This window comes from Aedes aegypti, chromosome 2, assembly GCF_002204515.2.
Source record: "Aedes aegypti strain LVP_AGWG chromosome 2, AaegL5.0 Primary Assembly, whole genome shotgun sequence".
Lineage (NCBI taxonomy): Eukaryota > Metazoa > Arthropoda > Insecta > Diptera > Culicidae > Aedes > Aedes aegypti.
The window spans coordinates 135083213-135104427 of NC_035108.1; the positions used below are offsets into that span (position 1 = coordinate 135083213).

Sequence of the window (21215 nt, forward strand, 5' to 3'; positions counted from 1 at the left end):
TTTCTAAGTGGTCAGGATCCTGAGATATCCGCAAAACAAATGTTTCATGTTTATTAGCGCCGCCTAGTGGCAAAATTTTGAATCTCATAACTTTTGTAATGATAGCGCTTGAGCTGATGAACAACTTTGCTGAAGACGCCATCTTTCTAAGTGGTCAGGATCCTGAGCTATTCGCAAAACAAAAGTTCTATGCTCACTAGTGCCGCCTGGTGGCAAAATCTCGAATCTCTTGGCTAGAATAATGATAGGCCTTGAGCTACTGAACAACTTTGCCGAAGACACCATCTTTCTAAGTGGTCAGGATTCTGAGATATCCGCAAAACAATAGTTGCATGCATACTTGTACTGCCTGGTGGCGCAATTTCACGTAAGCAGTGTTGGCAGCTACGACAAAATTTTGAACCCTTCATGAAAAACTGGATTACAGTTGAAGAGTATTGCTATGTTGCTAAGCGTTATATTTTTCTGTTCCGCTCAAGTTTTATGGTTTTGATCTTTTCTTTATTCTTCTTAAACAGTGTTGCCAGTCACATGAACATTTGTGGTTTGAACGACTGTATGACACGCAACACTTCCTTCAACTTTGGCGTTGAAGCGTTATCTTTAAAGATTTTTGGTATATGCATATCACACCCCCATAAAATTGGCTCTTCTGATAACAATCGAGCAGTGTTGCCATCTATTACCAAAATATGAAAACTTGAACAGCCATTTTGGAAAGTTCTCAACCCATGCTTCAACTTTGCCCAATATCTTGAATCAGTATTTCTGCATCTAGACGTTGCATTTTTCAAAAAACATAATTATAACCGTAATTTATTTACGACCGATTTTCTTACGACCCCCCGATAACGGTCGTAAAAAGAGGTTGGGGTGTACTCAACTGCATTAGACGCCCCTTTAGTGGTTTTCCAGTTTCAAACAATGATTTGACTTGTCTTTTTATGATTTTCATGAACTGTCCGGAATTTGAATCAAAGTGTCCGGAATATGGAGCAAAAGTAAAGAAGCGTCCGGAATAAGAATCATGAAAAGTCCACACATTTTTATTTATTTGAAATTATTCATGTATCAGAAACAAAATCTTCACCCATAATTCGAAAGTTAAGTGTTTTGAAGACTCGATAGCGCCGAGAAATCATACAGATTGATTTATTTTATATGCTTCCTGATGGGTTATACTTCATTGAGGCCTTAAATGTTCGTAATATGAATCAAAACGGTATAAAAAACCTGAGATACTCACCGGAAAAGTCGAAAAAAAAACGAGAGAGAACTGAACTGTCATTTACGGTGCTCGAATTTCAGCTATAATCATACCATCAAAACGGCAGTCGGAAGTTGATTCCTGACATTGTTCTGCACCTCTGGGCCGAATTTTAAAAAAATCCTTAGCCAGAATTTTGAGTTGCGCCCTTTTGAAGTTTATATGCTAGAAATCATATGAAGTATGTCACTTTAACTTGTTTAAACAAACAGATTATAATAAAACTTTGTAGTTTAATTTTTATGTCTGGTTGTTTTTCATGAAAAAACCCGTGTTTTTGCTGAACATATAATCACTCTATCTTTTGAAGTACCGTAATCCGGGGTATCATTGATCAGCGGGGTAACATTGATCGGAATGGCTCATCTCGTAATAAGTTGGATCATCATTTATTGTTGATACTTTTCAAAGCATGAATATTGCTTCTCTTTCTTATACTCATAAGCTATTGAAAACTAAGATTTTTGTAAAAAATTGCGTTAACTTTATGCGTAAATTTGTCAAGTTTGCGAAACAATGATTTCAATGGTTAAGGATGACACTACCGAAGATTCATGTCTCACATAAGTTCTGCAAGCGATATGAGCAAGGAAAATGCGGTTCCTACTATAAATGGCATCGCCAAAAACGATTCCGCTGTCAAAACTTTTATAAGTACACTCCCGTGCATAAGTTTGGGTTCACCCCCTCAAAAACATACAAAAGTGTTCTGTCCATATCTCTGAGATTACACGTCTTATTGAAACTCTCTAAGTCGCATTCGAAAGGCAAAGAGTTATTCTTACTTCGTATGTATTTTTCCAAAAACATTTTTTGAATTTTGTATACTAAATTTTTACTTAAAGTTGTGATATTTTTCAAAAAACACACTGAAAATTCATATTCAATTTCCTCAGCATTGGGTCGACCAAAATTTTAAATCAAAGTGTCAATAGAATCGTAATCTTATATTCTTTGAAGAGACCCCACATAATTTTGGCGGAAAAATCTGGAAAGTATTCAAAATCAATGAAACAGTCAGTCAAGTCATCGTGCAAAAGTTTGGGTTCACCCCTCAGTATGGTGTATCGTGCAAAAGTTTGGGTTCACCTGAACTTACCTAAATCTGTGAAATCTCAAACCGATCATGTACGCGCCATTGTTTGCGCTCAAAAAAGCTTTAAACTGTTAAAATCGGTTGAAAAATGGCAGAGATATTGACAAAAATGATGTGCATGCGGCTCAGGTGAACCCAAACTTTTGCACGATGACTTGACTGACTGTTTCATTGATTTTGAATGCTTTCCAGATTTTTCCGCAAAAATTTCGTGGGGTCTCTTCAAAGAATATAAGATTACGATTCTAATGACACTTTGATTTAAAATTTTGGTCGACCCAATGCTGAGGAAATTGAATATGAATTTTCAGTGTGTTTTTTGAAAAATGTCACATTTTTAAGTAAAAAATTAGTATACAAAATTCAGAAAATGTTTTTGGAAAAATACATACGAAGTAATAATAACTCTTTGCCTTTCGAATGCGGCTTGAAGAGTTTCAATTGGACGTGTAATCACAGAGATATGGACAGATCACTTTTGTATGTTTTTGAGGGGGTGAACCCAAACTTTTGCACGGGAGTGTATGTTCAATCAGGCAATATTAACGAATTACTGTTAAGAATGTAGAATTCCCTTAGAAAATTGCCGACCTTTAGGCGTATTTCGCTGTTCGAGGTGTTTTTAATTTTAAAATAACTCAGATGTAAGCGGTTGGACTTCATATTTGGCTTCAGGGGCCATGATTTCAGTAAGTAACGACATTTTCAGTATTACCGAACGTTATTTACATGGATGATCAATGTTACCCCATATCAACTGAATGAAAAAATCACATAAAACACTTTTTTAAACATGCTTAATTCTTTCAAACAACAAAATACAGTATATAGTCACGAGCTATGGGTGGCAGTACTTGTTTTCAAAATGTAAAACTCACAACATTTGCATTTTTGAATGAAATATTTAAGAAATATCCTTAAAACTGATCAATATTACCCCGGATTACGGTAACAAAGTTATTCATAAATTACTCTTTTTCAAGGGGTAGTTTAGGCCTCTATAACTGGCTTCGGCGCAAAATGGCGCAGACAACTCTTACAAATCATGAGAGTACCATATCTCCCCTTTCGGCATTTGATAAAAACTTTTGTCGCTTGCAAAATGGCGCAGACAACTCTTACAAATCATGAGAGTACCATATCTCCCCTTTCGGCATTTGATAAAAACTTTTGTCGCTTTGCATGGATTTTTACTATCAAACAAGTAAGCTTTATTAAAACGAATTCGACTGTAAATCTTTTACTTTAAGAGATAGAGACGTGCGATGTTCAGCAAAAACACGCGTTTTAAGATGTTAAATAACATTGTAGAAGACATGAAAAATGTTAAAAATTTAAGTAACAAGTTATGATAAAAAAGTATTTTTATAGAGGCCAATGGGAGACCTCTTGCGATTTTTCTTTTCAAAAGTAAGTTTTCCCATAGTAAATCCCATGCAAACTTTGAACGGCTAAATATAGTTTCTACGATCGAGCTGAAATTTTGCAGTTGTTATGGGACCTGAATGCAATCCAAAAAGTGGACTGGAGCGAGAATCTAAATTTAAATAACCGTGTACCAGCACATATCCAGCAAAACCAAATAAAGCCCAAATGCATGAACATAAATTTTCGTTTGATAATGTCACTGTCTTGTGCTCGAAGAGCCCAGACCAAGATGCGACAGGCCCATCTTATTATCGCTTTGTAAATGTTCACGCTTTTTGTCTGATGAGATTCGCCGCCGGAAGGTGTCTTCCATAGATGTTTGGAAGGCGATGATACGACGATATCCACCGTCATCACCGGTTTCGTTGGAGCAGCAGGAAAATTTATATACACCTACCGCTCCGGGAACATCATTACCGTGCTGTCAAATGCATTCCCTAAAATATAATGTTTATTTCAATTTATCAAATGGATCTTCTCATCTTGCACAGTGTGGCCCAGCAGGCAAGGTTGTTTTTCATTTCAATTTCAACATATTGGCCCATCCGGACTGGCTTGACTTTTGGACCTGGTCACTGGAGTGTTTGTGTGTGTTTGCTTTTCATTCCGAGGTAATTTATCCCCATTTTGGCACGCAGCGTTACCTTGATGCAAATCTTCCAGGGAAATGAAATGCCTAGATCCGGGGTTGGAACGATTTATTAGTGTAAACATTTCAATTTTCCACTGGCTGTGAGTAGTTTTCATCGCAGTAATTAGCTGCAGAAAGGATTTACATCTCAATCGTTCATATTTAAACGTAGGTAACGCGCCAACAAAAACGAAGGGCAGGTTAATTGACTGGGGGATCGGTTGGGGTAAACTGGAGTCACAAATTGAACGGAATATGTTTCTGAGTCCTACGTCATATATTAACAACATTTTAAATTGCATTTGCCGATGGCACTGAGTGGGGTTCTAGAAATTTCCTCCAGGTTTCTGAAATTTTTCCCATGTCCTGCTTTTTCTAAGGCTTTAATATTATTTAGATCAAGATACCTTGATTTAGATCACTTTTGTTGAAGTGAACTAAATAATATTCTTGTGAAGGCCCTTACCGACGAATGTCAGATTGGGTTTTCTTTTTCTTAATGATTACTTGGACTGGAGAAAATCCAAGTAGGGTAGGTGTACCAGTTATAGACATAATGATTCCTCACTTTGCCATACGCGATAATTTAATAATCTTCAAATTTTTAATCGTTCTGTGTGTTTAAGTAGTTTGATGTCAAATATACCTTGATGTTAAAACATTAAAAAATCTCTTCAGGTGGCTTATAGTCACTTTAGAGACCTTTCAAGACGACCTTGAAAAAATGATCAGTTTTGTCGTGGTAAGTAAAGAAATTGTGCTTTTTCTCTTCACGATGTTTGAGAAGAAGTTCGCGTTCTTAAAGAGTATCTGACAAAACGCGACAGTCTCCTTCCTTTGCGATTTGAAAAGAAGCCTTGATTCCCCTAATGTATCTTGTTTTGCAGATCCTGAAATATAATTTTCGTAGCAAGATCGTGAGAATTATATATCTATGGTGATGCATTATGCGTGAGGTAATTAATGTACGCCACTGGTGTACTTTAAATAGCGTTTCTACAAAAACCTCTCCAACAAATTATTATTACTTCCTGGTTTACCACACCATAAAAAATTGCACTCACTGTTCATTTCCTGCGTTTGAAATGAGCAACGTTGTTCGACGCTTTTCCGGTTCCGTTGTAACTAGAGCATGAATGAAAAAGTACCCCGCAGGATAAAAAAAAGTCACAAAAAAAGAACACCGCAGCATTACATCTGCCGCCGGCCGGCACTCGTAAACAGCGTGTACGAATTAATCGATTATCGTTGGGCCATGAAAGTTCCATCATCCTTTAAATCCATCGCATCTGACGTTATACCGCACTGATGGTGCTCCATGCGGGTGGTCAAACCCATTAGTCAGGAGTGGAAAAATTTCCTGCTTTTCCTCCTGCACTTAGTCCGAAAATCAGCGGAATTACGGCGTTGGTGGTGTGGCTATCTATCTGGTCGCGGCTGATGAGGTAGATAGGAGGAAGTTTTATTTAAGTCAGCTGTCTTAGGTTTAATAAATTATAAGTTATCCGCGTTTTTGACGGATTCTCGGCTTTTTACATTTTATAAAGCAGCTGAAACGCTTTTTGCATCAACATATTATCCTACATTTCAATGGCGAAGAGTATGCTGCAATACGCACTTATTTAGTTTATTCAACCATTTTTTTCTTTCAAAAGGTACAGCAATCCCTCCATCTACGCGCAAACTACCCACTAATCTCCTAGTGTCTTTTCTTATCGAGTTTGTCTTTCAAAAACAATTAAGAAGAAGAAAACCATATTTTCTCAATTGTCTCAAATCCGAATGACTCCAATTTTGTTAGGGTAAATGTTCCAATAGTGGAGGAACTAAGCACAATTCAATTTCATTAACCCGCTTAAAATACAAAATGGGCAATTAATGCATACTATTGTTTTAACGAAAATTAACCCCCATTTACTAAATAAGAATCATAATTTCATCGCTGTAACCAAAGGCATGTCGGTGAAAAATAATACCTCCACTATTGGTACACTATTCCTTTAGTTGCGGTATATTTTTTATTTGTGTTCCAATAGTTGCGGTATCCGTTGTTTTCCTATGAGATCCTCCATTTTAGGAATACTTTACCACAACTATTGGTACGAGTGAGCAAAGTTTTAGCAGTTTTGGTGGTATTTTTCATCAACGAACGATGCACAGTGGGACGGATTGAGGTTTTAGGAGGAAAGATGGAACTCACGCCTTCAATTGCGATTTTACGTAAAAATAATGTTATACAATGTTGTTTCTAATATATAAACAATTTTTTTGGTCGGAACGAAAATTAGGATGGCCCTATGTAAAAAAAGATAACCATCAAAACTTTTTTAATTTACGGAATATTGATATAGTTTGTTCAACGAAGTTGAAGATCGGAAAATTTCAAGCTGATTTGATAAAAAAAGTTTTTTCCTAGCTCAAAAATTAACCGTTTTAGAGCATTTTTCGCTATTGATGTAGGGTGGCCCATTAAAAAATTGTTATTTTTTTGTGTTTAATTTTTATTATTTCAAGTTTCTTAGTAAAATTGTCGTCCCATTACTTTCAAGACTAATTGAAACGCAAACATAAAAGATATGGCTAATGGAAACAAATAGATACAAGAGTCTTTCGTAATGAAAATTTAATTAACTTCCTTGGACATAAAGTATCATCGATACTAATACATACGATATACGAATGCAAAATGAAAAATATGGCAAAGAAAGCTCTCAGTTAATAACTGTGGAAGTGCTCCTAACAACAATAACCTGAGAAGTATGATCTGTTCCAGTAGGGACGCGATGCCAAAAAAAAAGAATATTGATACATTTTTTTTTTCTGATGAAAAGTTAAAGACTTTTTGATAACCAAAAAAAAAACATGTTTATATGTTTGTATAGTTGAGAAAACAAAATGAATTGTGTTGTATCGTCATAGTGTTTGTCAGCTTAAAAATGTGAATAATCGTATTATACTTCGGCGGATCTGTTGGCTAATGATATGACTGGTTCATATATTAGGGGTCTATTTTGTAAATTGAGCAGATTCATGTGACTCGTCTGAAATCACTGTCGATCAAAGCAAGCATGCATATTTTAGATGTCAGATGTTCTACTTAATTTACATTTAACTGCAAACGAAAAATTATTGTTGGTCATTATGAAAAACAGTATATTACAATTCATTTTCTATTGGGGACCGTCCATAAATGACGTAGCATTTGAGGGGGAAGGGGGCGTCTACGATTTTGCTACGAACCATGTACAGGTCGGACTCGATTATCCGCAGACTCGATTATCCGGGGACTCGATTATCCGGGATTCGATTATCCGGAATTTTAGACTCGATTATCCGGAATTTGTTTTTTGATGTTCTTGTTTTTCAATTGTTATGCATAAATATGAGATAATTTGGTATTGCAATATACAATATGAATGGTTTTGCAGTTTTGAACGTATTTAAGAAAAGTGGGGGTTGAAAAAGTGTTGTTATTGTGTATGCTGGCCAAATATTGTTTTTTTCTTGTAATGACACTTACTGTTCCTAGAAATAATTTCTGGCTACTGCACCGCATCATAAAAATAAAACAACAAAAATAGATAATATTTATGTTCTTTTATCGAAGATTTCAATTTTTTCTTAGTGATTCGATTATCCGGAGGATTCGATTATCCGGAGTGAAAAAAAAATCGATACTCCGGATAATCGAGTCCGACCTGTATTAGGTATGGGAAAAAAGCTACGATGAGGGAGAGGAGTGTCAAAAATTGGCCAAAAAATGCTACGTCATTAATGGACACTGCCTTGAGCATATTTCTGATCGAAATGTTGTGTAAGGGAGATAGGTGTTAAATGCATCATTACGGTATAACGCGCCACCGCAAAGTATCCAAGATAAATGATATTTTAGTAAAATTCGATCATTATCGTAAGTAATCACGAAAAAATATTTCCCAGCTTTTACATAAAAAAATAAAAAAAAATATCAAAACTGATTTTGGCAACCTTGAGAGTAAATGACTTGGGGAAAAATGCGCTACTTAATGGTTTTTCAGAAACCATCGGTGAAATTCAAATTATGCTGCAAAAACCCGAACTCAAACAAGACAGAACTGCATTGTATCTGTCAAGCACTCACGAGAACACTAAGCTGAGATGCAGGTCAATCTCAGTTGGTTAGTAAATCCAGAATGAATGAAAATATTTATGCTTTTCGTAGTGTTACGTCGCATGAAAACATTTCGAATATGACAAATATGCAAAAAAGTGTGTGCAGGTCGATTTTGAACCACTTGACTTTCCGATAATCTTTCGTAATAAAGCCAAACGGTGAACGTATCAAAATGGAACACGTTTGAATAGAAACAGCACAGGGTATTGTTAAACATTATTATAGCAAACATTTCAATTAATTCGCATTGCGTGAAAGTTTTCTCCATTCAGCTAGAGCTCCAGGATATTTTTAATTTTCCATCGAACAGGGAAGCTTTCTACGTGGAATCTCATTCATCGGGAAGCAAACCGAACCTTGATGGTACTAATCCGTCTTTCTTTCTATTTTGTTCTCTCCTTTCAGAACATGGACGACTTCTTCGGCAGACGCCACATCCATCCGCCAAACAGGATGGGAAAACTTTCGCCCTCGTCTTTTATAATCTCATCAGCGTAATCGAGAAGTTGAAAACTGCACATTGTTCGGATGCTCATCTACGCTAACGAATTTTCTTTGGGAGCATGTGTTGTGCGGGGATCCTGAATACGTGAAAAGCGTTCCTAGTCATCTGATCGAATGAATCAGGATGAAATTTGTTCATCATTGTGTGTAAATTGAAGAAACCTTTGCGACGTCGAGTATATGTTGCGTGCGTAGGTGGCTTCGTAAAGGTTGGTGCTCTGTGAAGGAGTAGAGTGCTGAGAAGCGAAAAAATTTCTCAATAAAAGTCAATGAAAAAGGCAATGTTCTTATTCCGTATCGGTGAAGTGTATTGATCTTTGTTCGACAGAAGAAAAGTTGAAAGAGTTCGGTTTATATTGTATTCCATTATTGTCTGTGATTGGTTGATGTGATATCAAAAGAGGAGGCCTCAAAGGCATTTAGAAATGCATGGAGAAGAGAAATAAATGTGAAGAATTTGCTTTTAGAAATGGCATTTGCTCTTGAAAGTTTAAAAAATAATTGGTCGACATTTGTTCAGCCGAGATTATTTGTTTTCCGAAAAGTATCAGAAAAACTAAGATATTAGTTTCACTGTAAACATTTTCGTTCGTGGTTATACTATGACTAATACTTTTTCATGAGTGTGCGATGTTGCACAATTACACATGCACTGAAAGAAAAACGAGGGTCAAAATAAAGAAAATAGAGGGTTACTCAGTATTAGTTATAGTTATCACGACCAAAAATTACCCTTGGACCTTGCACCTCTGATACCTTTAGACAAATTAAACTAGGTCAAACTAATGTCGACCATTTTAGTCCACCACCGGTAATATCAAATCATCGTTCAAATTTTAGGCGAAAGAATTTACCCAAGCTCTTGTTATACTCAATATCCGTCAGTTCCAGCAGAAGAAAATTAATCGAAAATGCGTCAGCGTTAAAATGTGAAGGTCTCGAGTGTCGTCGCAAGAAAGTGATTAAATTAAACCGTCGAGTGTGAAATTCGTCAGCGTTCCTCGGCCGCTTCTTGAATGTGGCTCAATGGTTTGTGCTGCGGAGGACTCTGCGGCGTCGGAGAGGTCCTAAAAGGCGGCGGCCAGCAGCACCCATACGACGACCGGCAGGACCAGGAAGAGCTCAATCCCTCCTCAGATTGTGGCACCGGAAACGAATCTAAAGCGACCCTCAAGGCACGGCCTCATGTCGTTATGGGGTGCACCCCGAGTATCCTTTCCAGTAATAATCAACAGCAACAGCAGCAACATCAACGGAAGGACAGCTCGAGTTTGTACGGGGGGAACCTGTCGAATGCCGGGTCCGGGACCTTGGCGGACAATAATGGTGCCGGCAGTAATAAGTTTGCGAACAACGCCGCATTGAATCAGGCTCAAATGCTTGGTTACGGTCCGGGTGGGAAGGAAGGCATCGCGGGCGCTGGAACCGGAGCAGGAGAAAAGGTAATTTGTTTTGACTTTGTTTTTTCGAAACTTTGTATTTCTCGAGCAATCTCGTGGGACATCACAGTGGTTCAGATTTCAAAATTCATGGTAAAATTTTTAGGTAATGACCTTCATTACCAAGTGTCCACGGTACGCATAATGGACAATCATCTATTTCAACCAAATTTTGATCAAATGTTCATTAATTTGAAACAAGCAAAATGCCCAATTTTCATGCCTATCGGCTAACCCCTCGGCTCAAGGGATCACCTCCGGTCATTGTAAAAATCCGTGGTTTTGCTTACCTTCTTCAATTTATATCTTCAAAACTATAAGACATAGTAAAAATTTCTCCTCACTTTTAAAGGAAATCGCTTCAGGAGTCAAGAAAAAAATATTGTTTTTGATACAGTATTCCTAGACATAACTGGTGATCAATAAAAAAATTTAAGATGTTTTCAGTCATATATGTAGTAATTTTATTTCTCAATGAATTCAGTATTTTTTATTATGAACAAAATTTTTTATTTTAACAAAAAAATAAACTCTCACAAGAGCACTGGACGGCACTGACGTCCATCTTCCGGGTACAATTCCGGGCCCTCGTGGTCAACTGTTTCGTATCCATGGCTCGCCAATTATTTTTGTACGCTAGGACACTGAGGGATCCGAAAAAAGCCTCAACAGGACGGCACTGGGGCAAGTTGATCGGGTTCCTTTCTTTCGGCACAACTGTAAAACCGTACAACACGCTCGCGAAGTGCTTGCTGTTTCGACGCAATCTTTGATTGAGCTGCCTGCAGTGTTGTCACATTTTTTTCACATCCCATCTGTGATTTTGGTTGAAAAACTCTTTTTTATCTTGGGTCAGTCCCCAAAAAATTTTAGTGAAAAACTGTGTAGGGTAAAAATTTTTAAATTGTAACTAATTAAGTCATCAAAAACCTTTTTAAAAATATCCAGTCTCTAGTAGGGATGTTATTTTTCCACTTTTGAAGACAATTTACACCGTCTTCAGCACATTGGCTGCACAGACTGAACAATCACTAACATTAGGCAATGGACAACACGACACACCCAGTAGCCCAGCGATGAATTTTTCGTTTGACGAAAAGTTTCCACCGACTGGAGCGGGAATCGAACCCACATCTCGTGGCACATTACGCCTAGACGACTGACGCCGCTAACCGTAAGGCCACGAAGCCCACTTTGCTAGTAAAAACATTCCTAAAATTTTGGAATTCTTTAGTGCATGAGAAAAACTGAACAGTATAACAGCACATATTTTTAAAATATGACAAAATCGTTCCCCAAACTCCTGTTTTGTAGAAAAATCTTAAAAATCTTCTTTATTACAGCTGAATCTGTGTATGTGGCATCACTGCTGGAAGCATCCGAGTGAAAAGAATTAAAGAAAAATGCCACCCATATTAAGGGAGTCTATAGATCAATCCTATTGGAGAGAAAAAAAACGAACTTTATTTTATTCACAGAAAGGTATTGAAATCATTCTCATTTTTACTGAACACCCGTTACAAATCCTTTGTAAGAAATGGTGAATTGTAAGAAATTGCGTTTTGAAGCTAAAAAGTTCGAATTTTACATCTAGAATCCTAAGCAATTTTAGATTTTGACGTAAAACTTGTTCCTCAATGCAAAATTAAGAAATTCTGAGTTGATAAGGAATAAAAAAAACAATACAGTACAGAAATCACATCAGTTGTATTATATTACATTTTAAGTTGAACTGTTAAAAACAATATCATACTAAGAAAGAATGAAAAAAAGTAAAAGCTTGAACCAAACTTGAGTTGACAGTGCCAGTTTTAAATGAAAAATAGCCGTTTTATTGTGTTGAATAATAATTAAATTACAGTCCAAGCTCGTTATAGCGAGTTCGTAAGTCACCGTCGATATACGGAGAAGTTGCTATAAATGACGTCGTAATAAAGAAGTTGGACGTCGTCATGGAACATGGAGGAAGAAAACGATCAATATATAAACTAAAATACTAAATCTAATGATATTTGACAGGGTTTTTTTCTTTTAATAAATCGTTTCTAACTTGCAGTCTTATAAAGAGGTCACGAAATAATTTTCTGGTCCCAACGTTTCGATCCCAATTTGGATCTTCTTCAGGGGTAAAGAATTATTGCGACTGTCCAAAAACATTTAGCCGACAGCAGCACAGGGTAAATTTTTTTTAACAGTCGTGAATAATTCTTTATCCCTGAAGAAGATTCAAATTGGGATCGAAACATTGGAGCCATGAAAATAAATTCGTGAGCCCTTTATAAGACTGCAAGCCAGAAACGATTTATTAAAAATTAAAATACTAAAACGAACGCAAAAATGTCGTTATAGAGAACGGTCAAAACAGAGAAATGTCGCCATATAAGTTAAAATTAGTATGGAAATTTTGAAGGAACCATTGGAAATGTCGTTCTAAAGAGATTTGTCGCAACCAAAATTGTCATTATATCGAGATTTGACTGTATATATTTTAAAATCATGATAAAATATAGATTTTCAAGAAATAAGGCTTGAATAATGCAACTCCCCACACAACCAGAATGTACATATAACGAAAATACCTTTTGCGATATGCGATGCTTACATGCGCAAAGTTTCACGTATAAGATGTCGCGATATACGTGCATATTTTATATGATGCAACGTAGTATGCAATGCGAGTGTGTATATTTTATTGCGAACTGAACTGCACTCTTATACGACTAAATTTGTAACAACAAAATTGATTTGCTAGCTGCTACGGATTGATCCTACTTACTTTGTATGTTTATGCGGGACAAAACGAAATGTACATATGAACCCATAAAAAAGCGTTTTATGCGAGGAAACTCGTCGGTCAAACGATTTCGCACTCCATGTATTGCGGGTGTGATGCTATTTGTACTTATAAACGACTTTGTTCACAAACTGGTTGTCTGGATTAAAACCTAATGGTTGGGTGACAAAACGTTGAATTTAAAAATGTCGAATGCCAAAACGTTGAAGGGGGGAAAACGTTGAAAGGAGAGCATTTTGAGGCAACGAAAATTTCTTGGAAGAATCATTCTTCTCTGAAAGATTAAATAATTCTGTATGTGCCAAACGCACGAACGATGTGAAAAATGGAATGTGTCATACAATTCCAAATCGCTGTTGAAAATTGGCTGCTTTCGACGTTTTGTCCTTTCGACGTTTTGGGATTCTAAGTTTTGTTATTCGAAATTTCATCCTTTGACATTTGACCTCTACTAACTAGCAGCATTTTTTATTTACCACAAAAAAAAATCGCAATAACTTTTTTGTTTTTCAATATTTTTGCATCATATTTCCACAAGTTCTTAAGAAACTTTTAGAATATGTGTCTTTATTGTACATTGGTCATCTGGACCCAGAGATATTCCAAAATTTCTTGCGGGACCGACATATTGTAATAACGCACTAACATATCTCAGGCTACAGAATTTTTCTCATACTTCAATGAGAGTCTGCTGTGAAAAAATGAAACAAAAAAATTCATCCGTTTTGGTGTAATGAACATTTTTATTTCGAGCATCGCATCGTATTAAGATCTTAAAAACTAAAAAAAAAACATAATATGGTAATTGTCAGATTTCTTGGAGTCAACTCAAACGATTTGTATGATATTTCCAGATAGCCTTTTTATAACCTTACATTGTATAGCCTACATATTAATTTTAAATACATCGACTAAAAACTAAAAGGCAACCAAAGACATTTTACATGCGAAATGTAGATCCCCCAAAGAACATCAGAACATCTTCAAAACCATCGATGATCAATAGCAATACAAATTCTAAAAATAGAAGAATTTTTTGGGGACCGTTGAAAAATATTTGCTAAAATATCGAAAAACAAAAAAGTAATCGCTGTATGAAAATTTTCTTGTTGTTTATGATAATGATGCCTGTAGAAAGGTTATTATTATTAGCTTTATTTACGAGACTTTCAGCCCGTGGCTGGTTCGTCTCGGGGCCTGTAGAAGGGTTGAAAATGAAATATTGAAGAAATGTAAAAAATCGATGATCTGCCAGCACTGTTTTGAACTTTTTAATTTGTGTATTAGGTCCATACCAAAGCAATCAAAAGTTCAGGTAAAAGGGCATGTTTTGGCTTAAGTTGCTCACTTTTTAAGTGATAAACCAAACTTCAGTTCACATAAAGTTTGTGATTTCATATGCAAAATTCTGACTTATAAATCTCTTATAATCTCAGGATTGTCTTAAAACGCATCACGGAAAGAAATGTTTTCGACTGGAAAATGTCAGATAAACACGATGGAATTGAAAATTTTCAAATAAAATGTAAATACTGATTTATCAAAAAATCGATGTATATTTAAATATTCAAAATAAGTAAATTTTCATTAATTTCTAAGACGATTTTCTTTAAAGTGCTAAACATTATTTTTCTCTATGTCTTATGGTTTGAAAGATAAAACTTAAAAATGTATACAACATCATGGATTATGGTCAAATTTGCAATGACGGGAGGTGGTAAGAAAGGCATTAAGTAAGGTGAGTCAAAAGTTAGACGTTAGTTAAATAATCAATATTTCCAGAAAAACTATAGCCAATGAAAAGATATAAAGGCTCTTTCCCGTTAGGCCGAATGCCGTTATGCCAAATGTCGTTAGGCCGAAAAGGTCATTAGGCCGAAAGGGTCGTGGCCGAAAAGCTCATAATTAGCCGAAAATGGCCGATAGCTTCAACAGATCGTAAGGCACATTAATTTTTAGATCGAATGGGTTGTTAGTTGTTAGGTCAGGGTAATTTGCATTACCTTGAAGCCCACAATATCTGCTGTGAAATATCATGTTGGCTGCCATGCATAAGCTCGCGTTCTGATAGGGAACAAACGATTTGACGTATGGCTTGGATCGATTCAGAGCTGATCGATAAATTTAATGATCCATCTGATCGATTTGCTGTCAAACGATCCAATCCAAACGCCAGAACGCTTGATCTCTATTAGAAAGCGAGCCTGCTTGTTGCGGTCATTAGAGCTCGTAAAAAGCTGGAGAACGAGAAAGAAAAGCTTATGTTAAATTGAAGGAAAAAACACTGACTTATGTGAAACACCCTATAGGGAGTCGATGCCGGTTATGGACCCTTTGCGTATTATGGACCCCCTGCAGAAAAACAGAAAATTAACACTCAAAGCAACCTTATTCCTATGAAAATCCACCGGAGGAACTTCGATTGCATTGTTAGTCAACAGTTTCAGACAAAATATTTGGTTTGAGACGCATAAATACAAATAATTGAACAGTTTTGTAAATGAAACCACACAAGAGGGTCCATAATACGCATTTCCAGGTGGGTCCATAATAGGCACGTCGGCAGCGAGCCGGATTACATTGGAATCAAATGGAGGGTCCATAATAGGAAACGTCAAATTTATAAACATTCGTATTATGGACATCGGGAGGGTCCATAATAGGCATTCGGACAACAGTTTTTCAAATGTATATTTTGCTGGAAAATCGAATGATTTTGTATGCTTCATAGGCGTTTTATGAAGTAAAGACATTAAACTTATTGTTAGACTCCACAAAACGGGTAACGATTCTGCAGCGCTGTCGACCAACCTGAAACCAAAACCGTCACGACCCCACGTTCTCCTTCGCAACTCTGCATATCTTTCGGGATGAACGAGATAAATGGTCAAATGTAATTTCGGCCTAACGACCCTTCCGTACTAACGGCATTTAGCCTAAAGGCCTTCGGCCTATCGGCATTTGGCGTAACGGCAAACGGAATAACGGCATTCTGACTAACGGTATTCGGCCTAACGACTTTCTATTATACCTTTAAATAGCTGTTTTTCGTAAAACTAAGTAGAAATTTTGGTGACTTTTTTGTACAATCAGCCATAAACTAAAAGTAATTGGTACACGAATTTTGAGCGATTTCCGCGAGACAATGTAAAACTCGTACTTTTGCACCGCTTATTCGAACTTTTGCCTCACTATTGGGCAAAAATAGTTCCCAAGAAATTGTGCATAAAATAAATGCATAAATGCATCTCAAAGCATCTTTATGACAGGTCTAAACACGCCCTTACACAAGAACCGAATGTGATTTTATTTTTATTTTGTACCATGCAATGAAAGTTCGACCAAAAATTACAATTTTCACATCTAAAACCAACAAATAATTATCATTTTTCCAACTCTCAATTGATTTTGTTTAATATTTAGAATCTCTTACTTGAATGGCATTCAAATCACCATCACGTTTGTTTTGAATTGAGCTAGAAATCTTACAAGGAAGCTTTTACCACACTCATACATTTGTCTCACTATACTCTAAAAATTTGGTATTTTATACATTTCAAATGAATGAACATTTGACCAAACTTTGGTTGAATTTGGTGATGATCGATTACATGTTTGTTCCTTTTTTGTGGACACTTGATATGGAATGATGCATATCAAATATATTTTACTACAGTCGCCTCTCCACATCTCGATATCGAAGGGACCATCGAGATAGGGAGAGATCGAGACAAAGAACATTGATTTAATGAACACTTGATTGAAAATCACTCCGTTACTAGGAAAATAATAAACAAACAAGCTTCATTTCGAATTTTCAAATTGTTCTGAATCGCATAAATCTGGTCTAGTAACCTTTGATAATGTTCATATCGACATATAGAGAGAATATTGCTAACAAAAATCAACAGGAATACATTGAGATATGGAGATATCAAGATAAGGAGGATATCAAGATATGGAAAAAGAAATCGTATGCGGAATGAAGGGACCGAAGCAATCATCGACATAGGGAGAGATATCGAGATGTAGAACATGGACATGTTTTTGTGTTGCAGACCCTATTTTGGGCAAATAGTCATAATTTTTTGGTTTTCATACAATAAAATTGTTGGTTACCAAACATTTCAAAGCCCCCATAAAAAATGTGTACGAAAACTAAAGCAAAAATATTTTTAATTTAGGGGTGGTACACAAATCATGTCACGCTAAATTTGTTGAGCTGGTGGGGAATCGACTGTATTGTTGTAATCAAATTTAAATTTTTTTCGAACCCGGTCCCCCCTCCCCCTTTTGTCACGTTTATTGTATGAGATCTCCAAAAATTTTGTAAGGGTTGTCACGCTTGGCTTGACCCACTCCCCCCCCCTTGGAGCGTGACGTAATTTGTGCATGCCCCCTTATCGATTCTGTAGACTTATATGAGCTTTGGAGCAGACACCTTTGCTATGAGCAATGTGTACGTTGTAAATAAGCTGTTATTTCATTGATTGACATACCGACAATAACAGTTGCCAATTTAATAAGGTTTATGAGAGACAAAAACAAATTTGCATCCGTAAATGCTCAAACCTGGTTAAAAAAAATATCGACCAGAAAAAAAACTTTTGCTTAAAACTAAATTTGCACGGAATTTCGTAAAAACTTGCAGACCCAACTTGCAGAAAAACAATTACCATTTTGAATATTTCTAGGGGACGAGCACTAACTTTCGACCCATTCATATGATTTTGACCTACTTTGTATGAAAATTCGAAAAATGGCACCGAATTCTTGTGGGTCGAAACAAGCGCTGTTGTTGTAGATTATCATTTGACTTTCTATTTCCACTTTGAAAAATGTTTGAAAGTTGTGTTTTCGCTAGTTTTATAGAAAACTGCACCTCTGTGTGGCAGGGACGCTGGTTCAATGCTACCGGGTCTATGTCACTGGGGATAGACTCACGGTTATGAGGATCCAAAGTTGCTATTTCGCGCTTTTGCCGGGACCTGAGCGCATTATCGTTAAACGGTGAGGAAGCGAAATGAAGCTTTGCCGTACATTTAATGGTTTATGTAATGTGTTGAATCTTGTTGGTAAATAAGTTTACTTTGAAAAAGCATTTGCGACAATGTGTTTTGTGCGATTTGATGAGTGAGTGAGACGTGTTAACATTGTTTTTTTTTCTTATTAGCAAGGAGTTTTTGTTATCCATGATTTTTTTTTTTCAAATGCGGCTTCTGCAGCTTCTTCTGTGCGGAAACCCACTTTTTCTATACGTCTTCCTTAGATTCGATCTCATTTGGATGCTTCATAACAGCCCAGTATTTTGTCCTTGGGTAGGAAAGTGACCCTCGTGTTACTTACGTATGGCCCTCGTGTTACTTCAACAGAGAAAGAGCCGCCTAGATGTAAGTCTCATCATTCATGATGTGACAATGCTTTGTCAGCATCTGGGCGTACAGTTTCCGGGCCCATGATTTTCCCACCATATTTTTCCCGAAGAGAGTTGATGATATTTAAGTCACAAAATCAATTTGCGACGTTTTCCAACTTTCGAAAAACTAACAGCGATAAAAATACAGAGTACACTCTAAACTAGTTCTACCCAAATGTTTAAAAGAAAATACCTAATGGGTAATTTTCAACAGTGTTTTTTTGTGATGCAATTTGATGTGGAACACTCTTTTGTTTAGGCATAGCACCAGAAAGAAGTATAGGTAGCTACTATTAGGTGAACTTAAAAACACAATATAGATTGCTTGTTTCCGTTCGAAAACATGATAATGACATAGTTGTGTGTGCGAGATACCCCTTTGAATACTAGGGGTCATGCACAAATTATAGCATGACAGGCCTTACATTTTTTTTTTTGTTCTCTCATACAAAAAGCATGACAAAGAGTGAGGGGGTCGAAAATTTCCCATTTTTACGTGACATAATTAGTGTACATTATAACATACTATGGATTATAACCTACTTTTCAACATATCTTCTCTTCATTTCAGGAATACCCTAAAAAGGATTCGATTGTGTCAATTTCCGGCTTAGGACATGTATCAGTCGTGTCAAATGTTCTAAGGAGGCCAACTATAGGAAGTAAGTATTACTTCTGTCGCTCTAAAAATTGTGATAAAAAATATGTTTTCTAGTAATAAAATCAACTTTGACAGTGTAGCCATCAACCCAGAATATAGCAGAATTATCAAGCCTTCAATTTATCAACCATATAAATTTTCGCCTATCAATATGCAACACTATAGTGATATCCACCACTTCGAGCAGTTTTATCTGTTGGAACGACGGCATTCATGCATATGCGCGGCCTTGCAAATAGCTCGAGCTACATGTGTTTCATATAGGCTAAGGTCAAGAAATGATGATGATACGAAGGGGTTTTGGAGGCACCTATCGGATAAAAAACTCGATATTCAAACATTCATCTATTTATATGACTGACCGTTACGACTGTATTACAATCCTAAAATTGAAGCCCTGCGTCAAAAACAAGCTCGAAATAAGCGAACCATAAATCAGTGCTATAATTAATTGCATGCCCAAAAACCCGCAATCATTGTTGATGATTGGACACAGTTACCGTTTGACCACACTCACCTACACCCCAACAAAGCGTTAACCTCAAATCAGCGCGTTGGCATGCTCAGGCGCACCCAACATCCTTCGGGGCTTCGGTTTATTACCGTCCAGCACTTGGCGGTTTGGAAGTGGGGTTGGAGTATCGGATAACGAGACGCCCGCCCGTCCACATCGACACGAATAATGAATTACCTACCTACAACTGGACCATAGTGAAAGCCACTAATAATGCGAAAATTTGGTGCGGATGGAATTTTCCTCCCCAGGCGTGGTTCCTAATCTAATCGAGTGGTACCTACAGAGCAAATAGTGATGGGGCTTACCCTACCGGTCGAGGCTATAAAAGCGTTGGAATCTTGCCGTCCATCAGAGTTTTTCCATTAATTCAGATATAAAAATACCAGATTTTCAATGAAAAATGAAAAAAAAAAAAAACTAGGAGACCAATGATTAAAATCAACAAATCAGTCTCCACAGCTTTCAAAATAACTGTTTCTTTGATAGTATCTCACCAGTTTCAATTTACGTTTTAGTTCTTGAAAGTATTTCTATTTTCGAAGGTTTAGCTTTTACATTTGAAATTTATTTTTTGTGGAAGAAATTACGCTGTGAAATTAATCCACTCCTTGAATGTAAACCTGGACCACGAGATGTGAACAATTTATTTTCATGAAGTCTTGATAGCTTTTAACTACAGATATGAAAATATAGTTACCATTCATGAAAAAGCTATTCGCAAAATAACATAGCTCACCAGATCAAAACACGTTAAAAGCGCAAAAGTTCTGCCTCAAGTATTCGCATCAGTTGTAACAATTTTGACATATTTGGATCGCAACCATCGACTGTCGAGAGTGTCAAACAGCGTGGACTGTGCGTTTAGTACCGACAATCTGTCGACTCCGAACGCAAAGCCCGTCATCTTGATACCTACCGACTGATGGCAGCAGCAGCAGTTTATTATTATTTAATGAGACGTAATTCGTGCGAAACCGAAACCACAAGCTCAAAATCATTGCCCGGATAATGCTGAGCGACATGATCTGTTTGACGTTGAAGCGCGGGGCATTTGTACTTTTTGTTTGAAAAAATATTAATGCGACTGCCACACTATATAACACATGGCAGACCCCCGGCTGGAGGATAAACACTAACTAATGAATTGTGAGACGAAATTATTTTATAATTGAGCCCCAAGATAAGTAGCGGTCTGCTAATGATCTCGACATTAACTACTAATTTAGAGTTATGGACATCAAACTGTCGTCGTCACATGGTTTGATGCTCGTTGACTTTGCCTCGCTTTTATCTATGTCACAACTAATAA

The 21215-nt window shown here is 36.7% G+C and overlaps 1 protein-coding gene across 7 annotated transcripts in view; it reads left to right on the forward strand.

Annotated features, from left to right (window-relative positions):
• LOC5577718 (high affinity cAMP-specific and IBMX-insensitive 3',5'-cyclic phosphodiesterase 8) overlaps positions 1–21215 on the forward strand; it is a 730891-nt gene that overhangs the window by 181306 nt on the left and 528370 nt on the right. For 4 of the 7 annotated variants that reach the window (XM_021842486.1, XM_021842487.1, XM_021842485.1 and 1 more), the window contains 3 exons: positions 8981–9288; positions 9920–10521; positions 19300–19390. In XM_021842486.1, coding sequence (XP_021698178.1) covers positions 10096–10521; positions 19300–19390 — 517 coding nt within the window. In that variant the 5' untranslated portion in view covers positions 8981–9288; positions 9920–10095. The remainder of the gene's footprint in view (positions 1–8980; positions 9289–9919; positions 10522–19299; positions 19391–21215) is intronic. The other 3 variants (XM_021842490.1, XM_021842489.1, XM_021842491.1) reach the window with 3 other exon arrangements.